Genomic DNA, 24,504 nt, shown 5'->3' with positions numbered 1-24,504 from the left:
CCTGTCACTGATTAACTCCGCGCAGACCAGAGAACAAATTTGGGACCTTGCTGCTCTATCTCCGGGTCCTGAGCACCACAGCATTTATCCACTCTGGTCTTAGTTTTGCGTAACAAAAAGGTGATGATAAACGTTAGCGGCTTGCTGCAGATGTTTGTACTGTTGTGGCACCAACAACTCATCACTCCCTCCATCAGGCCACCTCTGGCTGCGTTTTCAGGGAAGGCTTGTGTCTGTTTCTGCCAGGAACAATTCAGAATGCAAACACACCGCCTCTTCTGGCTGGCTTGCAGCCTCCGGCTACATATTAAAGATTGTGAATCCATGGAGACTCAAAAAAAATAGGTCAAATTCAATTTAAACTGAAACCCATTCTGTAAGCACGCTGCCGGTAAACCCTCCCAGCCCCAGCTACGATTCTTTTTTTTGTTGCGTATTTTACATGTTTGTTTACCAGCACACTTAGCTCCTCAAAACAAATCAATGTATGTGGTGTGTTATAGCAAAAGTGACGTTTTGCTCTTTTCCTTTTCCAAAATAAAAGTTTGTAAAATATTTTTTGTGCATGTAGTGCCCCTTTTAAGTGAGTCACAGATTTGTTCTGATCTATAAAAACAATTGTTTCTACAAGTTCAAACGTATTTTTAAAGATTTGCGTTTACAGTTTGGAATAACACACACAATCTGTTTACATTGCTTCTGAAACCTGTGTGTTGGATTGCACATTTGTATTCGATCGCACACCGACCTCACTCACTACCTGTGCCTTGGACTAGCTGCACACTCTCGCACAGGTCCCACACTCTCGTCTGATCTACTGTCGCACAGTCCAGAACCTGCCAGCAGTGTTTCATTTTCGATTTCTTCTCGATCTTAATGTTTACCGTTTAACAGAAATCAGATTCGGCCTCCTCGGGGACAACAGTAACAATCCACGTTGCAGCTTTCACTGCAAATAGTGACAATCATTTCAATTCTTAATTAAATCAAAAAATCGGTTGTAATCTCCTGCATAAACAAGCAGCCACTCAGCCATGACATAATCATTGATTATTTTTAAATTAAAGTTTTCCTTCTATTTCTCCCGTCCCTAAGAGGAGACGACTTTCTGCAATTATTTTCCAGATCCGAGTTAGCACCGAATTTTTAGAGAATCTCTTGTTACTGTCAAACCGATTCGCTTTGCAGATTAATGCCTGCAGCCCCGAAGGCAGAGTTTACCTTTGAGATTTCGCTTGTGAAATACACGAACACTCCCGCCGTCGCAACTAGCTGCGATAGAAGCAAAGACACCCCGCCGATCACCACCCCCAGTGTCAGCTTGGAATTTGCCGAGGCTGCTGACCCAGGGCTAGCCGTGATCATGGGAGCCGCAGAATCCGAGGAGCTGGATCGGGAGTATTGTCCAGCCATTGCATCCCAGGGAGTAGTAACTCTCAAGTTATCTGCCCGCCTGCAAGGAAATAAAAAAAAAATCTTCCAGCTGGTGTGGGAGGGTCCAGACACTCCCGCAGTTACTGAAAATCACTGGCCGTGTAATGTTCAGAGCTGTTCCACCTCTCACTGATTTTTCTCTCCTCTCTCGTGTGCACACCACGAGGAAAGTTTTAGAAGTAATCACAAGGATCCCAATCCCTGATCCGTCCTTTAGAAAGAAAGACTTGCATTTATATAGCGCCGTTCACGACCACCAGACGTCTCAAAACGAAAACGTTCCTCTGTATCTTAATTTTCTTTCCGTCTACTGGCAAAAACATTGTAACGGTAGTATTTTTGCTAAATTAATATATATGTTCAAAAGAGAGTTCATTATTCGCAATTAGTTTACATGCTTAAATTCCACATTTAAAAAGGAGTTAGATGTAGTCCTTACTACTAGGGGGATCAAAGGGTATGGCGAGAAAGCAGGAATGGGGTACTGAAGTTGCATGTTCAGCCATGAACTCATTGAATGGTGGTGCAGGCTCGAAGGGCCGAATGGCCTACTCCTGCACCTATTTTCTATGTTTCTATGTTTCTAAAAGAGTCAGGTACAAATAATAGACATGTTCGCAAAATTAAAGCCCATGGCATTAAAGGGTCAGTGGTCACATGGCTAAATTGGCTAAAGAAAGACTTGGGGGCCCAAATTGGCTCTCCCCTTAAGGCCTGTTCCGGCGGCCACGCAGCGGACGGGGATGGCCGCGGATTTTTTGTTGAATGGCCGTCATTTTGAAAAATCCGCTCCGACGGTGACCCGCTCCCCCACTACCACTCCGCTGCTGCCGATCCGCCCTGAGAGCATCATCGGAGCACACACCGCCAATGCACCCCCCCTCCCCAAATGTGAAATTCCGCACTGAAAATGTTTCTGTCGGTGCACTGTGCCTGCAGTGGGTGTAAAATGGTGGTGCGGCTGCCATTAAAGGGGAGGACCTACAGCCGCGGCCGCCATCCGATTCTTTTTTTGTCCTGTCTTGTCACCCCGTCTTGGGTGCCATGCCGCTGGCCCGGCCGAAACCCTCTCTGGTGGCCGAGTGAACTTAACTTAAAGAATCGCAGAGCTCGCAGCAGCTCTCCCTTTAAATGAAGGGGAGAGGCGTGGTGACGCGCCCACGTGGTGACATCATCAGTGCTTTGCTGAAGGCGGACAGCGGTGGACACTCCGTCCGGCCCCACCCCCCACTTCCGCCCCCATTATAACCGACTTCCAGGCCGCTCGAAAAAAAAATCCAGGGCAAAGTGGCAAGTTGGATCCAAAACTGGCTCAGAGACAGGAAGCAAAGGGTAATGGTCGATGGGTGTTTTTGTGACTGGAAGGCTGTATCCAGTGGGGTTCCGCAGGGCTCAGTACTGGGCCTCCTGCTTTTTGTGGTATATTATCGATGACTTGGAATTGAATGTTGAGGGTATGATTAAGAAGTTTTCAGATGACACCAAAATAGGCCGTGTGGTTGATAACGAAGAAGAAAGCTGTGGATTTCAGGAAGATATCAATGTACTGATCAGGTGGGTGGAACAGTGGCAAATGGAATTCAATCCGGACAATGCATTTGGGGAGGTCTAACAAGGCAAGCAAATACACATTAAATGGTATGACACTGAAAAGTGTAAAGGAACAAAGGGACCTTGGAGTGCTGGTCCACAGATCCCTGAAGGTAGCAGGCCAGGTAGATAAGGTGGTTAAGAAGGCATATGGAATACTTGCCTTTATTAGTCGAGCCATGGAATACAAGAGCAAGTAGGTTATGCTTGAATTGTATAAAACACAGGTTAGGCCGCAGCTGGAGTACTGTGTGCAGTTCTGGTCACCACATTACAGGAAAGATGATTGCACTGGAAAGGGTGCAGAGGAGATTTACAAGAATATTGCCTGGACTGGAGAATTTTGGCTATGAGGAAAGATTGGAGATATTGGGTCTGTTTTCTTTGGAACAGAGGAGGCTGAGGGAAGACCTGATTGAGGTGTATAAAATTATGAGGGGCCTGGATAGAGTGGATAGGAAGGACCTGCTTCCCTTGGCAGAGGGGCCAACAACCAGGGGGCATAGATTTTAAGTAATTGGAGGGAAGTTTAGAGGAGATATGAGGGGAAATTTCTTCACCCAAAGGGTAGTGCGGGTCTGGAACTCTGCCTGAAAGGGTGGTAGAGGCAGAAACCCTCACCACATTAAAAAATACTTGGATGTGCCGTAACCTACAGAGCTACGGACCAAGAGCTGGAAAGTGGGATTAGGCTGGATAGCTCTTTGTCGGCCAGCGGGGACACGATGGGCAAAAACAGCCTCCTTCCGTGCTGTAAATTTCTATGATTCTATGATGATACATTTTGGTAGAAAGAATGAGGAGAGGCAATATGAACTAAATGGTACAATTTTAAAGGGGATGCACGAACAGAGAGACCTGGTGTTGTATGTACACAAATCTTTGAAAGTGGCAGGACAAGTTGAGAAGGCTGTTAAAAAAGCGTATACAATCTTTGGCGTTATTAATAGAGGAATACAGTACAAAAGCAAGGAAGTTATGCTAAACTTTTAACAAACACTGATTAAGCCCCAGCTGCAGTATTATGTTCAATTCTGTGCGCCACACTTTAGGAAGGATGTGACGACCTTGGAGAGGGTGCAGAGGGGATTCACTCGAATGGTACCAGGGATGAGGGACTTCTGTTATATGGAGAGACTGGAAAAGCTGGGGTTATTCTCCTTTGAGCAGAGAAGATAAACAGGAGATTTGGTAGAGGTGTTCAAAATCATGAAAGGTTTTGGTAGAGTAACTAAGAAGAAACTGTTTCCAGTGGCAGAAGGGTTGGTAACCAGAGGACGCAGATTAACGGTGATTGGCAAAAGAACCTGAGCAACATGAGGAAACATTTTTTAACACAATATCTGGAATACACTGCCTGAAAAGATGGTGGAAGTAGATTCAATAGTAACATACAAAAGAGAATTGGATAAATACTTGAAGGGAAAAATATTCAGGGATATGGGGAAAGAGCAGGGGAGTGGGATTAATTGAATAGCTCAACCAAGAGCCGACACAGGCATGATGGGCTGAATGGCCTCCTTCTGTGCTGTATCATTCTCTGATTCTATGGTTCTATGAAATATCCGTACCAAAGTACTAGTAACTGTCAATTCATTTCTAAATTCATTTCAGGATGTGGGCATCTCCAGCAAGGCTGGTATTTGTTACCCATCCCTAGTTGGGCTGAGAAGATGGTTGGAACTTCTTGAACATTTGTAGCAGTTGAATACAACTTGTTAAACCACTTCAGAGGCAGTTAAGAGTCAACCATGTTGGCGTGGGACCGGTAGGCCAGGCAAGAATGGTCGGTTTCCTTCCCTGAAGGACATTAGTGAACCAGTTTGTTTTTTATGACAGCTTCAGCATTATTTTTATTTCCAGCTCTTTTTTTAAACTGAATTCAAATGCTCAAACTGCCATGATGGGATTTTGACCTACCTTCCCTGAATTATTAGTCCGGGTGTCTGGAATACTAGTCCAGTAACATAACATAACTATGCTACCTTACCCCGATATATGTTTCAATATTTTCTTAAGCGTAATTGAAATATTAATGTCAATTGTCAACTAATCATGAAATGCGCAACTGATGGCTTTTATTAGAGGATGCCTAACCTTGAGCGCACTGCCTAGTTAAGATATTGGTGACAGTGCAGAGAAGAGCCCGGAGCCAAAATACTGCATTTTGAAGAAAGACCAGAAAAGCTTGGAATTAAAGTTTTTTTAGTGATATGGCATAAAAATATATAAGATAGTGAACAGTATAAGTGCTTCAAATTAAACCGTGACTTCAAATTAAACTGACAGAAAGACTAAGGGACACATGTTCAAACTAGCAAAGGGTAAATTTAGGATTGATGTCACAATGGAGAAGGCAAATACTTGGGAATCACTTCAGGAACAGATGCTGTGATGGTGAGGCGGGGCTGCAGGTTCTTGCCGGATGGGTGAGCTGAATAATCTTTCTCACCTGTATCCAAGGAACAGAGAGTTATAGAGGTCCCTGAAGTGGACAGTTCGAGAGGGATCCATGGAGTTGAAAGTTAGGGAGGTTTTTAAAGCACTGGAAGGATACATTTTTGTTGTACAAAAGCAAAATATTGCAGATGCTGGAAATCGGAAACAAAATCAGAAAATGCGTGAAATAATCAGCAGGTTAGGCAGTGTCAGTGGAGAGAGAAACAGAGCTAATGTTACAGGTCAATGACCTTTCATCAGAGCTTGTTGTTTTTGGTGTAAACAAATAAAACCTTTTTTTTAATTGAGCAGGAGGTTCTTTTGTTTTAATAGTTAAACCAGAAACCTGACATACTTTCAAATTCAACTCTACACATTTTAATTTTTCTGTCTTCTATTACTCTGTGTTTGAATTGTTTTTTTTTTGTTTTATTTCTTCATTCTATTTTTCTCATTTCCTCCTTTTACTATTTTAAAATCTGGTCTTTTATTCATTTTCACCATTTCATGATTCAGTTTACCAAACATTTCGTCATGTATTTATTGGTATAAACATGTGCAAACACGCCAGAAAATAAATGTAAATAATTAAATTGGGTTCATCCTGATCTGGTTTTTTTTCTTACTTTTCCCATTTTTTCCATGTCTGCCATCAACCCCACCACCTCCCACCATTTCTGAACCCCTCAATGCCTTCCTAACTGGCCTCCCGAACAATGCCATACACATTCAACTCACCTAGAATTTTATAAGCACATCCTATCCCGCAGTAAGTCCGAACATCTATTACTCAAGTACACACCAGCCTCAACTGGCTCCCTATCCCCAGTGCATTAAATTCAACATCCTTATCCTCATGTACAATCACTCACCCTACCTTTCTCACTCCTGCTCTCCACTTTGCATCGATATCTTTTTGGAATCTGGACCACTAAGTTTCCCACAACCTTCTACTCCACCATCTACGGCAAGGCCTTCAATTATTACATCTCTGTATTCTGGAATTCTCTTCTAAAATCCATCCACTTTGCCACAGATTTCACCACCTTCAAGACCCTAACTCCTAAACCACACCCATGGCCACCCCATGGTCTTCCCCCAGCCCCTGCACAGTCTCTAATCAGCCTCTTTGCAAAGTGTTTTGGGATATTTTGCTACATTAAAAACACTATGAAAGTGTTCATTGTTGAAGTTGTTTTCTCTATATCATATGGATATAATTAGGAAAAAACTATAAAATGGACAGATATCTCATGGAATAGTTACCGTTGTAATGTAGGACATGCAGCAGCCAATTTGCACATAGCAAGATCCCACAAACAGCAATGTGATAATGGCCAGATAATCTGTTTTTAATTATGTTGGTTGGGATATAAATATTGGCCAGGAGAGAAGTCTCCGGCTCTTCTCTGAATATTGCCACCTGAGAGCAGACAGGGCCTTGGTTTAACATCTCATCCAAAAGATAGCTTCTCTGACAGTGCAGCACTCCCTCAGTACAGCACTGGAGTTTCAGCCTAGAATTTTGTGCTCAAATCTCTGGTGTGGAGCTTGAACCCACAACCTTCTGACTCAGAGGTAAGAGTGCTACCACTGAGCCATGATTGACACCTAAATTATAATGACAGGAGTATTATAATGACACACTAAATTATAATGACAGGACTATTCGACCATGTAAAAGGCAATAGAATCATAGAAATTTACGGCACTGAAGGAGGCCATTTTGGCCCATCGTGTCCGCGCCTGCTGACAAACGGCTATCCAGCCCAATCCCACTTTCCAGTTCTTGGTCCGTAGCCGTGCAGGTTACAGTACTTTAAGTGCACATCCAAGCACCCCTTAAATGTGGTGAGGGTTTCTGCCTCTACCACCCTTTCAGACCCCCACCACCCTCTGGGTGAAGAAATTTCCTCTCATATCCCCTCTCAACCTCTTACCAATTATTTTAAATCGATGCCCCCTGGTTGTTGACCCCTCTGCCAAGGGGAATAGGCCCTTCCTTTCCACTCTATCTGGGCCCCTCATAATTTTATACACCTCAATAAGGTCACCCCTCAGCCTCCTCTGTTCCAAGGAAAACTAACCCAGCCTATTCAATATTTCCTCATAGCTAACATTTTCCAGATCAGGCAACATCCTCGTAAATGTCCTCTGTATCCTCTCCAGTGTAATCACATATTTCCTGCAATGAGGTGATCAGAACTGCACATAGTACTCTAGCTGTGGCCTTACCAGTGTTTTATAAAGTTGAAGCATAACCTTCCTCCTCCTGTATTCTATACCTTGCCTAATAAAGGCAAGTATTCCATATACCTTCTTCACCACCTTATCTACCTGGCCTGCCCCTTCAGGGATCTGTGGACCTGCACTCCAAGGTCCCTTTGTTCCTCTACACTTCTCAGTGTCCTACCATTTAATGTGTATTCTCTTGTCTTGTTAGCCCTCCCCAAATGCATTACCTCACACTTCTCCAGATTTAATTCCATTTGCCACTGTTCTGACCAGTTCATTGATATCCTCCTGCAGTCTGCAACTTTCTTATTCCTTATCAACCACACAGCCTATTTTTGTATCATCTGCAAACTTTTTAATCATATCCCCTACATTCAAGTCCAAATCATTGATATATACCACAAAAAGCAAGGGACCTAGTACTGAGCCCTGCGGAACCCCACTTGAAACAGCCTTCCAGTCACAAATACATCCATCAACCGTTACCCTTTTCTTCCTGCCTCTGGGCCAATTTTGGATCCAACTTGCCGCTTTGCCCTGGATCTCATGGGCTTTTACTTTTGTAACTAGTCTGCCATGTGGGACCTTATCAAAAGCCTTGCTAAAATCCATATACACTACATCAAACGCACTGCCCTCATCGACCCTCCGTGTTGCCTCTTCAAAAAATTCAATCAAGTTAGTCAGACACGATCGTCCCTTAACAAATCCATACTGGCTGTCCTTGATTAATCCATGTCTTTCTAAATGAAGGTTTATCCTGTCCCTCAGAATTTTTTCCAATAATTTTCCCACTACTGAGGTTAGGCTGACTGGCCTGTAATTACCCGGTCTATCCCTTTCTCCCTTTTTAAACAAGGGTACAACATTAGCAGTCCTCGAGTCCTTTGGCACCACACCTGTAGCCAGAGATGATTGGAAAATGATTGGCAGAGCCTCTGCTATTTCCTCCTTTGCTTCTCTTTACAGCCTGGGATACATTTCATCCGGGTCTGGGGATTTATCCACTTTCAAAGCTGCTAAGCTCCTTAATACTTCCTCTCTCACTATGTTTATTTCATCTAATATTTCACGCTCCTTCTCCCCGAGTGCAATGTCTACAGACGTAAAGTATTCATTCAGCACCATACCCACGTCTTCTACTCTCACACACAGATTACCTTTTTGGTCTCTAAGACGCCCCACTCTTTCTCTAGTTATTCTCTTGCTCATAATATATTTACAAAAACATCTTTGGGTTTTCCTTGATTTTCATGCTCTCTCTTTGCATTCCTAATATCCCTTTTAATTGCACCCCTGCACTTTCTATACTCCTCTAGATTTTCTGCCATATTGAGCCCATGGTATCTGTCAAAAGCCTCCCTTGGATATATTCAAGAGGGAGTTAGATATGGCCCTTACGGCTAAAGGGATCAAGGGGTATGGAGAGAAAGCAGGAAAGGGGTACTGAGGGAATGATCAGTCATGATCTTATTGAATGGCGGTGCAGGCTCGAAGGGCCGAATGGCCTACTCCTGCACCTATTTTCTATGTTTCTATGTTTTTTTCTTTATCATACCCTGTATGTCCCTTGACATCCAGGGGACTCTAGATTTGTTAGCCCTGCCCTTTTTCTTTAAGGGAACATACTTGCTCCTCCTTGAATGCCTCCCACTGCTCTGTCACTGATTTTCCATCAATTAGCTGTTTCCAGTCCATTATGGCTAAATCACCTCTCAGCTTAACAAAATTGGCTTTTCCCCAATTGAGAACTTTTATTCCTGGTTTATCTTTGTCCTTTTCCATAACTACCCGAAATCTCACTGAATTATGATCACTAGCACCAAAATGCTCTCCCACTGCTACGCCTTCCACCTGCCCAGCTTAATTCCCTAAACCTAAGTTCAGAACCGCACCCTCCCTTGTTGCACTTGCTACATAATGGTTAAAAAAGTTCTCCTGAATGCATTTTAGGAATTCCGCACCCTCTATACCTTTCACACCCATTTTATCCCAGTTAATATTAGAGTACAATAGTGCAGTGATATCCAGGAGTACCGTAAGTAACACACTGTGTGTTATATAACTTGACACCCCCGAGATATCTACTCTCCTCTAATTCTGTCCTCCTGGTTATAATCGCTCACCCATCGGTGGTCATGCCTTCTGTTACCTAAACCCCAAGCTCTGGAACTCCCTCCCTAAACCTTTCCATCTCTCTACCTCTCTTTCCTCCTTCAAGACGCTGCTTAAAACCTCCCTCTTTGACCAAGCCTGCACTAATTTCTTCTTAATGGGCTCGGTGTGAAATTTATTTTTTTATCTTATAACACTCCTGTGAAGCGCCCTGGGATGTTTTACTACATCAAAGGCACTATATAAACACAAGTTGTTGTTACGTGGCTCGGTGTCAATTTTTTTTGTCTGATAATACTCCTGTAAAGCGCCTTGCGACACTTCACTACATTAAAGGCGTGAGATAAATACAAGTAGTTGTTGATTTCCTCTGTACGTTTTTAACATTTTATCCTAGTATAGTGTTTGTGGGGGAAATTTTAACCCCAAAAAGCAGATCGGTTGGGGTCAGGTGAGAGGTGAAAGTGTTAAAAAACTGATCCCCAACCCGAACCACCCACTTCTGGTTTTAACGGAGGCAGGATAGGTGGGCAGCCTACCTGCTCCCAGGAGGCGGGTCATCGATTTAAATATTATAATGAGGCTAGCTTGCCTCAGATTTAACCAGCATTACAATCTTAATGTGACTAGTTGGTTTCTTAGGCCTCCGACAACCTGACAGCGAGGGGATTTGAGTACAGGGGCAGGGAGGTGTTGCTACAGTTGTACAGGGCCTTGGTGAGGCCACATCTGGAGTATTGTGTACAGTTTTGGTCTCCTAACTTGAGGAAGGACATACTTGCTATTGAGGGACTGCAGCGAAGATTCACCAGACTGATTCCCGGGATGGTGGGACTGACCTATCAAGAAAGACTGGATCAACTGGGCTTGTATTCACTGAAGTTCAGAAGAGTGAGAGGGGACCTCATAGAAACGTTTAAAATTCTGACGGGTTTGGACAGGTTGGATGCAGGAAGAATGTTCCCAATGTTGGGGAAGTCCAGAACCAGGGGTCACAGTCTAAGGATAAGGGGTAAGCCATTTAGGACCGAGATGAGGAGAAACTTCTTCACCCAGAGAGTGGTGAACCTGTGGAATTCTCTACCACAGGAAGTAGTTGAGGCCAATTCACTAAATATATTCAAAAGGGAGTTAGATGAAGTCCTTACTACTCGGGGGATCAAGGGGTATGGCGTGAAAGCAGGAAGTGGGTACTGAAGTTTCATGTTCAGCCATGAACTCATTGAATGGCGGTGCAGGCTAGAAGGGCCGAATGGCCTGCTCCTGCACCTATTTTCTATGTTTCTATGTTTCTATGTAAGGTGAGGGCCGCTGGATCCGGGATTTAATTGCGGTTTCACTTACCTCCTGGATCCAGTGTCCATGCCTCCCCCACACCCCGAGGCCTCCGATCACCTTACCAGACTCCCTCACCCACTGACCACCCTCAAGCTGGCCCTGATGCTCCCCCCATCCCCCACCCTGAATCTCGAGCCCCAATGCTCCCCCCATCCCCCACCCTGAATCTCGAGCCCCAATGCTCCCCCCCATCCCCCACCCCGATGCTCCAGCCCCAATGTTCCTCCCCTGCCCCAATGCTCACCTTCCCCCCCACCCCACCGCTCAGGCCTCGATTCATGCCTCCCTCTCATCCGATGCTCGATGCTTCTCTTTCGGCCCCTCCCACCTCAATCCTTCTCTGGCCCCAACCTCATCCCCCCCTCCATCCTCTCTGTGACTGAGTGCCTCTTCATCTGGCTGGCTTCGGGTGGGAAACAGACTTTTGAAATGCTGATTAGGCCCTGCTAATTCGGTAGTGCCTACAGGAAACCCATTCTTCCCTATATACCTTTGATTTTAATATACTGTATTCGCTGCTCGCGATGCACTCTCCTCCACATTGAGGAGACCAAACGCAGATTGGGTGACCGCTTTGTGTAACACCTCCGCTCAGTCCGCAAGTGTGACCCTGAGCTTCCGGTCACCTGTCATTTTAATTCTCTGCCTCACTCCCACTCTGACCTCTCTGCCTTGGCTTCTTATACTGTTCTAATAAAGCTCCAGGAACAGCATCTCATCTTTCCATTAGGCACTGTACAATCTTGAGTTGAACAATTTCAGGTTATAACCACTGCTCCCATTTTTTCAGACAGCAGCTGTTGGTAATAATTCTGCTGTTGCCATTTGCACCTCCTCTCGGCCCAGCTTTTATTTCTTTACTTGTCCTGTTACCATCCCCTTTTCCCTGCAACATCATCCCTTTTGTCTTTAACTCTCTCCTGCCTTCCACCCTATTAAAGACCCGCTTTAGATCTTTCCTCCCCTCCCCCCTTTCCCTGCCTCGGTACTTGCTTAAAACCTGCTCTATCTCTAACGTTTTCTAGTTCTGATGAAAGGTCATTGACCAGAAACGTTGACTCTGTTTCCCTCTCCACAGATGCTGCCTGACCTGCTGAGTATTTCCAGCATTTTCTGTTTTTTATACATCTTTGAGGATTCAATGGCGTCAGTCACTCCTATAAGCAGTCTGAGCACTTTACTTATATAGGAGTTGGCTCATGCTACACTATAACTACTGGCACAATCGTATAACCCAGAGTTGTAATAATAGTGCCCCTTGTAAGCTGGTCTCGTGCCTTTTGTTTGTGTGTTTCTTCAAACTCTCCAAAGGCAGATTGTGTTAACGTTGGATGAAGTGAAGTTTAATTTGAATTGTAAACTGCTTTAATCCACAGTAAGATGAAAAGTACAATAGGTAGTTCAATCAGTGAAACTTCTATTTATGAAATTATTCAAACGAAAAAACGCAGAACACTACTCCAACTTTGTTGGATCATCTTACTTAAACAGAATAATCCCTCTACATTTTGTTTTACAGTCCAGGGAGGAGCTACTCTCCCTGCAGTTCCCTGCCTATAGCAGCCTTTTGTTGCCTGCCTGCCTACTTATGCAGTGCATGTTTCCAAAATCATGACTACCTTCCTTGGAGACTATTATTAAAAGCTTCTCACTCTGTGTCAAACAGCCTGACAGAGTTATAAGGCATAGGAGTGTGCTGTAGGACAAAGCCCACAAACATAGGGTCAGCCTGGATCCAGCAGTGGTGGGGTCAGAGCAGTGGCTGGGAATAGTGTGCAGATGTGGGGAGGGGACACATAGCACAGTGGTGGGAGTAGCAAAGGGCAGAGGTAAGGCCTGGGGGAGCAGAGTGCAGGGCTGGAAGAATACAGAGGGAGTGGAAACAAGCAGTGAAAGCATTGTGACGGAAACCATCATCTTGCTTAATAGCGCACACCATTGAGGGGCAATAAAACAGAAAGGGACACTGAACTATTCGGTCTTGGATGCACACAAACATAGAAAACATTGTGACCCTGGCCAGATGAGAAATCGACGTTTAAGAAATGAAACAGAAGGCAAGTCTAAGACTCCTCGGAGAGTGGGGGCTATGAGGGTGAAAGTTATTGGATAGATTGAAAGATGTGATGCTTAAGTTTTGTGAATTTTTCAGAATTGTACATTTTGTATTTATTATGTCAGAATGTTATGTTTAGGATTATACGCTGGGGTGAGTGAGGAACTAACATGCTCGCTCAAAGAATTTTGGGGGGGGAAATCAAGAATGTGTTCAGTTTGTGTGAAAGGGGCTTACTTTTTAATTGCTGGTGAAGTTTTTGAACATCCATCCTGATATTTCCTTGTGTGTGAATTTTAACAAATCCATAAATTTGGTTACAAATAACATATTTACAGATTCATTAAAATTAATGCACACAGGAAAAACTGGGGCCAATGTCAGCATCAAGCTATGACTCCCAGATCAGCTATAAGCACATGATGCATCTTGATCAAATAGATGTGCATCCTCCAGGAGGTGGGGATATAACTGAGCATCACCAAATGCACAATGCATTGCTGCATTTATATTACAGTGAGTGCTTCGATGAAATAGGCGAAACCTGCTGCTGCTGTGGGATCCGCCCTGTTTATATTGCACATGCAATTGTTTTCAAGTCACAGTTCGGGATTTTATTCACTTCTTCAGTGGCTGGGGAAGATCCACACAGGCCAGCAAGCAAACAAACCAAATTACTAGCCTGGACAGGCAACCCGAGTTAGCCAGCCTTCAGCAGCCAGAAAAGATGTCTGCAGCTTCTGACTGCGATGTTTATATTGCTGCTGGTAACAGCAACAAAACCCACCTGCACGTTTGATCATTTCTTTGTGACTGCTGAAAATTCCTTGTTAACTTTAATAACTAATGTCGCTGCAGCATAGATACTTGGGAAAAGGAGACTTTTATTTTTATAAGACACGGGCATTTGTGTCCTCCTTTCACAATCCAGGGTTGGTGGCTAAGGTTAGGAGAGCCCAAAAAGTGAATAGAGACATTCAAGAAAGGAGCATGAGGGGAGAGTGGAATCTTGTTATGTGTAAATGTAAGAAAAGCATGGACAGACCATTTGTAATAGCCAAATACATTGGCGTGGAGATTATTGGTTTGCAGTATCTTGTGGATCGTCTTGAGAATGCACTGGGAGATTCACTTATAATGTTTACAAACTAAAGGGTGGAGAAGATTTCCTGTCTTGGTTTTTGCCAGAATCTGCAAAGCTCCAGTCCATTACATGAAGTAATGGACAGCACAGCTTACTTCCCCTTGGAACTATTTTAGTAACAGATGATTTTAAGTTTGCTTTATGAGGACTGTTCAGGCTGAAAGGACTAGACTAATGAGCTTCAAAAGGTGAGTGCATCATGAATTGTTTGGGTGCTAGTTGGCTGAACGTTACTGTCATGTATTGGCTAGAGTTAATCCTTCCCAGGGGTCAATATGTTAGAAGTAACAGAAGAAAAAAAGGCTTGTCTTCTTCTTGGGCAGTCCCCCGGAGTCGAGGATGACTTGTTTCCACACTAACATGAGTTCTAAGGTGACTGATGAGACCAATGCAGGATCTACAGTCTCTGTCACAGGTGGACAGGTGGTGGTTGAAGAGACAGATGGGTGGGGTGCTTGATTTGTCTTACGCTCCTTCCACTGTTTGTGCTTGGCTGCCTCACGTTCCCGGCGAAGACTCGAAGTGCTTGCCGCCTTCTCGGATGCTTCTCCTCCACTTTGAGTGGTCTTGGGCCTGGGATTCCCAGGTGTCGGTGGGGATCTTGCACTTTTTCAAGGAGATATTTGAGGGTATCCTTGAAGCATTTTCTCTGCCCTCCTGGGACTCACTTGCTGTGTTGGAGCTTGGAGTAGAGTGCTTGTTTCAGGAGTCTAGTGTCAGGCATGCGGACAATGTGGCCCATTCCTCGGAACTGGACAAGCGTGATCACTGCTTCTGTTGATTCCTGGATTCTTTTACCTCAATCTGGTTCAGCAAAATTACTGAAACGAATACCGTTTGTGCTTTAAACAAAGCAAGCTTTTATTTAAAAAGCAAATCCCGATCGGGGACCTTATCAGACAGAAGGAATACTCTCTTGATAGAGCGTACACACTTCCTACGGACAAGGTGACGTTACTTTGTAAAGGGACAACGGTTATACATTTTCGGCAAAAGATAACAAGATAGGGCTAGAGTGACATCCTAGTCCAGCCTATCTCTTTTGATCCCTCTTTCCCTTTGTCCACTCATAAGCCGACCTAAGTATGGTCTGATTTTAAACAAAGACCTTCTGTTAATGTTTCAGGTTAATAACATGATTTAATAAGACCTTGAGGTTTTTCTGCAAGCTGTGGGTTTTGTTTCAATATGTGTTAGTGTTGTAACATTTCGCAGTCTCGAGTCTGAGATGTCATGGCTATTCCTCCATGAATTCTTTGTTAGCCTATACTGTCCCTATACAATTCCCACATTCTCAACTTCTCGACTTTATACATTTTTAAACATTCACACTTCGATGCTGGGGATGTTGGCCTGAGAGAGAACACTGATGGTGTGCCTATCCTGCCACTGAATTTGCAGGATTTTGTGGAGGCAGCATTGGTGATACTTCTCCAGTGCATTGAGGTGCTTGCTATAGGAGGGTGGGTATCACTACTGCTCTGTAGACCATGAGCTTGGTGTCAGGTTTGAGATCCTGGTCTTCACTCTCTTTCTCAGGTGACCAAAGGCCGCACTGGCACAGTGAAGGTGGTGTTAGACTTCATCATCGACATCTGTCCTTGTTGACAGTAGGCTCCCAAGGTATGTGAAGTGGTCCACATTGTCCAAGGTCTCATCATGGATTTTGATAATCGGGGGGTAGTAGTGTGTGGCGGGGGCAGATTGGTGGAGAACCTTTGTCTTACGGATGTTTAATATAAGACCCAGACATTCATATGCTTTGGTAAAGATGCTGACGATGGTTTAGAGCTCGATCTCCAAATGTGCATAAATGTAAGCGTCATCTGCGGACTGTAATTCAATGACAGAGGTTGGAACAACCTTAGATCTGGACTGAAGGCAACGGAGGTTGAACAATTTCCCATTTGTCCTGTAGATTAGCTCCACTCCAGCGGGGAACTTGTTGAGGGCGAGATGGAGCATTGCAGCGAGGAAGATTGAGAAGAGCGTTGGTGCGATGATACAGCCTTGTTTGACATCGGTCTGCGTGTGTATTGGGTCTGTGGTGGATCCGTTGGTAAGGATCACAGCTTGTATGTCATCGTGAAGCAGGCAGAGGATGGTGACAAATTTTTGAGGGCAACCAAATTTGAGAAGGGCACGTCATAATCCCTCACGGTTGACAGAGTCAAAAGCCTTTTTGAGGTCAAAGAAGGCTAATGATCACCAGGCATGGTTGTCGTATCCTGTGGAGCAACACGGTTGGTGATCGTGGCGGGTTCTTTGGCCCCACCTTCCCTTTGATGGCAAAGGGCCTACTCTGATGAATAGAAGAAAATAGAAAAGGGCAAAGCAAAGGTTTAAAAAGATAAGCCACAAGTGGCTGAATAGACCAAAAATGGAGGTCAAATGATGCAGAGGGAGTTAAACATATTACATTAAGCCAAACAGACAAGTTTACAGAAATTCAGCCGCCAGTTGAGTAATTAGCAAAAAATTAATAAATGAGCGAGACTTCATTATTGCTCATCACACGGGCAGAAAAATATCCATCTTCACCACTGAGGGTGCATAAAGGTAGAGCAAGGTAAACATTGAAAACAACCTTCTGTCTCGAGACATACCATTCCATTCTCACCCAACTCTAGGACCTCAAACAGTAATGACCAGTCTCCACTGACGTTGTCAAAGATGTTTTTCAATGTTAATCTTGTTGCCATTATGTTTAGTAAGAGATCATGGGGTTGAATTCAACTGCTGCCCGAAACTATTTTCAGGTTTAGGCCTCATTTGAATGCCATCAGTGAGTCGTGGTACCAAATGGATGCCCCCCAGCAGCTTACCAGTTGTGGCAGAGCAGGAAAGCAGCCAATTCCCAGTCTGAGTGGGCCTGCTGATCAAGCCGAGGGAGGGAGCCGATCCTGGAGGGTGCTGAGCATTGAACGGCAGCAGACCAAAGTACATTTGGGCGTAGCCAGGAGGAGCCCCCCAAAAATCCACACCCCGACAAAACTAGGCCTTTTCTTGAGCAGCCAGCAGGGTCCGTTTAAGGGTTGTTAAGCAGGCAGCTCATTGCCTGATATAAATAGACTGTGCATGGTGCACACTCTGCCCATTTGTACCTGAAAACTGCAGACAGGGTCTGATGGGAGGCCCTTATTTGCATATTTAAGCAACCTTTTGTCCAAAATAGGCGGGTGGGCTGCATGCCCATTTACAAGCCTGCCTGCAAATTATATCAGATCGGCCTTGGATGTTAATAGAGTGGCTGAGGTGCCCTATTCTCCTGATTTACAACTACTATCCGCCCATTTTTCAGGCACGCAGCTAGCCACTGAAAATCGCCCCCATGTCTGTTTCTACATTGCCACCGTCGGAGGCTTGGTACAGTGTACGGGTCTCAGCTGGTTCCTCCTCAGGCTTCAGAGGGATCTGAATGATGAACAAGGAGAAAAATACAAAACAAATTATGGAGGTATAGAGGGATGCTACAGAGATTTGTGGTCGAGTTTTTCAAAGAGTTTTCTAGCCCAGGCACGATGGGCTGAATGGCCTCCTTCTGTGCTCTGATTCTAAGTAGACTTACTGATCAAATTCTAATCATCTGGTCCTTGGTATGTGTTATATATGTAAACCTGTAAATACCTTGTGTAACCACCAGAGGGCTCATCCCCTGGAGTCCCAAGGGATCCCACAATCCCTTGGGAGCACCTGTACTTAAGGAGGCCTCAAAGGCTGAAGAGGCACATTGGAGACCTGTAATAAAAGACTAAGGTCACACTTTACTTTGAGCTCACAGTATCTGGTCAGACTCTTTATTCGTACATAACAACTGGAGATGAGATACGGATGACGAACCCAACGATGCAGAGAACAGTGGGCATCCTGGAGAAATTTTCGGAGGGAGATGATTGGGAAACCTTCGTGGAGTGACTCGACCAATACTTCGTGGGCAACGAACTGGAGGGAGAAGTGAACGCTGCCAAACGAAGGCCGATTCTCCTCACTGTTTGTGGGGCACCAACGTATGGCCTCATGAAAAATCTGCTCACTCCAGCGAAACCCATGAAGAGATCGTACGACGATTTGTGCACACTGGTGCGAGAGCATCTGAACCCGAAGGAAAGCGTTCTGATGGCGAGGTACCGGTTCTACATCTACAAAAGGTCTGAAGTCCAGGAAGTGGCGAGTTTTGTCGCCGAGCTAAGACATTGCGAATTTGAAGGACATTTGGAGCACATGCTCAGGGACTTCTTTGTACTTGGCATTGGCCATGAAGTGATACTTCACAAACTTTTGACTGTAGAGACCCGAACCTTGAGTAAAGCCATAGCGATAGCCCAGGCGTTCATTGCCACCAGTGACAATACTAAGCAAATCTCTCAGCACACGAGTGCTGCTACAAGTACTGTGAACAAAGTAATTTTGTTTTCGAATCACAACTTACAGGGCAGGTCACACATGCCTACAACTGCATGTCCGCAGATGTCTCAGAGTCCACCATCAAGGGTGATGGATGCTAGGCTATTAACACCTTGTTAGCGCTGCGGGGGTGATCATTGTTTCCATTCATACAGTTAATTCAGAGACCATGGTCCAGAACTTAAAGAAGGGTAACTTTGAAGGTATGAGGCATGAATTGGCTAGGATAGATTGGCGAATGATACTTAAGGGGTTGACTGTGGATGGGCAATGGCAGACATTTAGAGACCGCATGGATGAACTCCAACAATTGTACATTCCTGTCTGGCGTAAAAATAAAAAAGGGAAGGTGGCTCAACCGTGGCTATCAAGGGAAATCAGGGATAGTATTAAAGCCAAGGAAGTGGCATACAAATTGGCCAGAAATAGCAGTGAACCCGGGGACTGGGAAACATTTAGAATTCAGCAGAGGAGGACAAAGGGTTTGATTAGGGCAGGGAAAATGGAGTACGAGAAGAAGCTTGCAGGGAACATTAAGGCGGATTGCAAAAGTTTCTATAGGTATGTAAAGAGAAAAAGGTTAGTAAAGACAAATGTAGGTCCCCTGCAGTCAGAATCAGGGGAAGTCATAACTGGGAACAAAGAAATGGCCGACCAATTGAACAAGTACTTTGGTTCGGTATTCACTAAGGAGGACACCAGCAACCTTCCGGATATAAAAGGGGTCAGAGGATCTAGTAAGGAGGAGGAACTGAGGGAAATCTTTATTAGTCGGGAAATTGTGTTGGGGAAATTGATGGGATTGAAGGCCGATAAATCCCCAGGGCCTGATGGACTGCATCCCAGAGTACTTAAGGAGGTGGCCTTGGAAATAGTGGATGCATTGACAGTCATTTTCCAACATTCCATTGACTCTGGATCAGTTCCTATGGAGTGGAGGGTAGCCAATGTAACCCCACTTTTTAAAAAAGGAGGGAGAGAGAAAACAGGGAATTATAGACCGGTCAGCCTGACATCAGTAGTGGGTAAAATGATGGAATCAATTATTAAGGATGTCATAGCAGTGCATTTGGAAAATGGTGACATGATAGGTCCAAGTCAGCATGGATTTGTGAAAGGGAAATCATGCTTGACAAACATTCTGGAATTTTTTGAGGATGTTTCCAGTAAAGTGGACAAGGGAGAACCAGTTGATGTGGTATATTTGGACTTTCAGAAGGCTTTCGACAAGGTCCCACACAAGAGATTAATGTGCAAAGTTAAAGCACATGGGATTGGGGGTAGTGTGCTGACGTGGATTGAGAACTGGTTGTCAGACAGGAAGCAAAGAGTAGGAGTAAATGGGTACTTTTCAGAATGGCAGGCAGTGACTAGTGGGGTACCACAAGGTTCTGTGCTGGGGCCCCAGCTGTTTACATTGTACATTAATGATTTAGACGAGGTGATTAAATGTAGTATCTCCAAATTTGCGAATGACACTAAGTTGGGTGGTAGCGTGAGCTGCGAGGAGGATGCTATGAGGCTGCAGAGTGACTTGGATAGGTTAGGTGAGTGGGCAAATGCATGACAGATGAAGTATAATGTGGATAAATGTGAGGTTATCCACTTTGGTGGTAAAAACAGAGACAAACTATTATCTGAATGGTGACAGATTAGGAAAAGCGGAGGTGCAACGAGACCTGGGTGTCATGGTACATCAGTCATTGAAGGTTGGCATGCAGGTACAGCAGGCGGTTAAGAAAGAAAATGGCATGTTGGCCTTCATAGCGAGGGGATTTGAGTACAGGGGCAGGGAGATGTTGCTACAGTTGTACAGGGCCTTGGTGAGGCCACACCTGGAGTATTGTGTACAGTTTTGGTCTCCTAACTTGAGGAAGGACATTCTTGCTATTGAGGGAGTGCAGCGAGGATTCACCAGACTGATTCCCGGGATGGTGGGACTGACCTATCAAGAAAGACTGGATCAACTGGACTTGTATTCACTGGAGTTCAGAAGAATGAGAGGGGACCTCATAGAAACGTTTAAAATTCTGACGGGTTTAGACAGGTTAGATGCAGGAAGAATGTTCCCAATGTTGGGGAAGTCCAGAACCAGGGGTCACAGTCTAAGGATAAGGGGTAAGCCATTTAGGACCGAGATGAGGAGAAACTTCTTCACCCAGAGAGTAGTGAACCTGTGGAATTCTCTACCACAGAAAGTAGTTGAGGCCAATTCACTAAATATATTCAAAAGGGAGTTAGATGAAGTCCTTACTACTCGGGGGATCAAGGGGTATGGTGAGAAAGCAGGAAGGGGGTACTGAAGTGCATGTTCAGCCATGAACTCATTGAATGGCGGTGCAGGCTAGAAGGGCTGAATGGCCTACTCCTGCAGCTATTTTCTATGTTTCTATGTTTCAAAGGATACGTTTGCAAGGGCTGTGGAACAATGGGACATCTCCAATGTATGTGCAGGCGAGCTGCAAACCCTGCTAATCCTGCAAACCACCACGTTGCAGAGGAGGACAGATCCACGGCGGATCACGACGAACCAGAGCCTCAGACCAAGTAGGCAGAGGTACATGGGGTGCACACATTCACCACAAAATGTCCCCCGATAATGCTGAAGGCTGAATTAAATGGACTCCCGGTGTCAATGGAGCTGGACACAGGCGCGAGCCAGTCCATTATGAGCAAAAAGACTTCCGATAAATTGTGGCACAGCAAGGCCTCAAGGCCAGTCCTAACTACCATTCACACTAAACTGAGAACTTACACAAAGGAACTGATTCCCATAATCGGCAGTGCGACCGTGAAGGTCTCCTACGATGGAGTGGTGCAAAAGCTACCACTCTGGGTGGTACCAGGCGATGGTCCCACGCTGCTCGGCAGGAACTGGCTGGGAAAGATACGTTGGAACTGGGACGACATCCGAGCGCTTTCGTCCGTCGACGATATTTCATGTGCCCAGGTCTTAAACAAGTTTCCCTCGCTGTTCGAACCAGGCATTGGAAGTTCCAAGGAGCAAAAGTGCAGATCCACCTAATTCTGGGGGCGCGACCCATCCATCACAAGGCGAGAGCAGCACCATACATGATGAGAGAGAGTGTGGAGATCGAACTGGACCGGCTGCAACGAGAGGGCATCATTTTGCTGATCGAATTCAATGAGTGGGCCAGTCCGATTGTTCCAGTCCTCAATGGAGACAGCTCCGTCAGAATCTGTGGTGATTACAAAATAACTATCAATCGTTTCTCCCTGCAGGATCAATATCCACTACCAAAGGCAGATGACCTTTTTGCAACGCTGGCGGGAGGAAAGACGTTCACGAAGCTGGTCTTGACCTCGGCCTACATGACACAGGTGCTGGAGTAATCATCGAAGAGCCTCACCTGCATCAACACGCACAAAGGTCTCTCCATTTACAACAGATGCCTTTTGGGATTCGATCAGCCACAGCGATAATCCAGAAAAACATGGAAAGCTTACTGAAGTCGATCCCGCGCAGCATGGTCTTCCAGGACGACATCTTGGTTACAGGTCGGGACACAGTCGAGCATCTGCAGAACTTGGAGGATGTTCTTGGTTGGCTGAACTGCGTGGGGCTCGGGTTAAAACGCTCAAAGTGCATTTTCCTGGCGCCTGAAGTGGAGTTCCTGGGGAGAAGAATCACGGCGGACAGCATCAGGCCCACCGATTTGAAGACAGAGGCAATCGAGAACGCACCGAGGCCACAGAACATGATGGAGCTGCGGTCAAATCCAGGACTCCTGCACTACATTGGTAACTTCTTACCGGGTCTCAGCACACTGTTAGAACCACTGCACGTCTTACTGCATAAAGGAGACGGATGGGTATGGGGCAAAAGCCAAGAAAATGCCTTTGAAAAAGCTCGAAAACTGTTATACTCAAACAAATTGCTTGTGTTGTATGATCCATGTAAGCGTTTGGTACTAGCATGTGATGCATCGTCATACGGGGTTGGGTGTATATTGCAACAAGCTAATGAATCTGGGAAATTGCAACCGGTTGCTTATGCATCCAGAAGTCTGTCTAAGGCTGAGAGGGCCTACAGCATGATCGAAAAAGAAGCGTTTGCGTGTGTTTATGGGGTAAAGAAAATGCCTCAATATCTGTTTGGGCTCAAATTTGAATTGGAAACCGACCATAAGTCACTGATATCCCTCTTTTCTGAAAGTAAGGGGATAAATACGAATACATCGGCCCGCAACCAGAGATGGCCGCTCACGTTGTCCGCATACAACTACGCCATCGCCACAGGCCAGGCACAGAAAACTGCGCCGATGCTCTCAGTAGGCTGCCATTGCCCACCATAAGAGGTGGAAATGGCACAGCCCGCAGATTTAGTCATGGTAATGGAAGCATTCGAGAGTGAGCAATCACCCGTCACAGCCCGACAGATTAGAACCTGGACGAGCCAGGACCCCTTACTGTTCTTAGTAAAAAAAACTGTGTGCTTCACGGGAGCTGCTCCAGTGTCCCATTAAAAATGCAGCAAGAGATAAAGCCGTACCAGCGGCGCAAAGATGAAATGTCCATACAGCAGACTGCCTTCTGTGGGGTAATCGGGTAGTGGTTCCCAAAAAGGGCAGCGACACTTTCATTAGTGATCTCCACAGTACTCACCCAGGTATTGTAACGATGAAAGCGATAGCCAGATCCCACGTGTGGTGGCCCGATATCGATGCGGACTTAGAGTCCTGTGTGCACAGATGTAACACATGTTCACAGTTAAGCAATGCACCCAGGGAGGCGCCACTAAGTTTATGGTTTAGACCCTCTAAACCGTGGTCTAGGGCCCATGTCGACGATGCAGGCCCGTCTTTGTGTAAAATGTTCCTAGTGGTTGTAGATGCATACTCCAAATGGATTGAATGTGAGATAATGTCGGCAAGCACATCCGCTGCCACCACTGAAAGCCTGCGGGCCATGTTTGCCACGCACGGCCTGCCTGATGTCCTTGTGAGTGACAACGGGCCATGTTTCACCAGTGCCGAGTTCAAAGAGATCATGACCCGCAATGGGATTAAACATGTTACATCTGCCCCATTCAAACCAGCATCTAATGGTCAGGCAGAGAGAGCAGTGCAAACAATCAAGCAAGGCTTGAAGAGGGTAACTGAAGGCTCACTGCAGACTTACCTATCCCAAGTCCTGCTTAGTTACCGCACAAGACCCCACTCATTCACTGGGATTCCACCCGTAGAACTGCTCATGAAAAGGGCACTTAAGACAAGGCTCTCGTTAGTCCACCCTGATCTACATGAACAGGTAGAGAGCAGGCGGCTTCAACAAAGTACATATCATGATAGCGCAAATGTGTCATGCGAAATTGAAATCAATGATCCTGTATTTGTGTTGAACTATGGACAAAGTCCCAAGTGGTTTCCAGGCACTGTTGTGGCCAAAGAGGGGAGTAGGGTGTTTCGGGTCAAACTTTCAAATGGATTCATCTACAGGAAACATTTGGACCAAACCAAAATCAGATTCACGGACTATCCAGAGCAACCCACATTAGACCCTACCTTTTTTGACCCCCCAACACACACACCAGTGGCAACCGACACAGCGGTTGACCACGAAGCAGAACCCATCACCTGCAGCAGCCCAGCGAGGGCCCAACAAACGACTCACCAAAACCAGCATTTACACCGAGACGATCAACCTTGTAAATAGTTACACTATTGACTATGAGGGAGGGGGGTAATGTTGTTATAAATGTAAACCTGTAAATACCTTGTGTAACCAC

General features: G+C 45.3%; 1 protein-coding gene across 1 annotated transcript in view; it reads right to left on the bottom strand.

Moving 5' to 3' along the window:
- Positions 1–1,446, bottom strand: part of tnfsf10l (TNF superfamily member 10, like) — a 31,302-nt gene extending 29,856 nt beyond the window's left edge. The window contains exon 1 of the mRNA XM_070881972.1: positions 1,222–1,446. Within this exon, the coding sequence (XP_070738073.1) occupies positions 1,222–1,413 (192 nt within the window). The 5' untranslated portion in view covers positions 1,414–1,446. The remainder of the gene's footprint in view (positions 1–1,221) is intronic.
- Positions 1,447–24,504: the final 23,058 nt, after the last annotated feature.

Source organism: Pristiophorus japonicus, chromosome 6, assembly GCF_044704955.1.
Source record: "Pristiophorus japonicus isolate sPriJap1 chromosome 6, sPriJap1.hap1, whole genome shotgun sequence".
Classification (NCBI taxonomy): domain Eukaryota; kingdom Metazoa; phylum Chordata; class Chondrichthyes; family Pristiophoridae; genus Pristiophorus; species Pristiophorus japonicus.
This window is presented reverse-complemented; position numbering and strand designations above follow the sequence as displayed.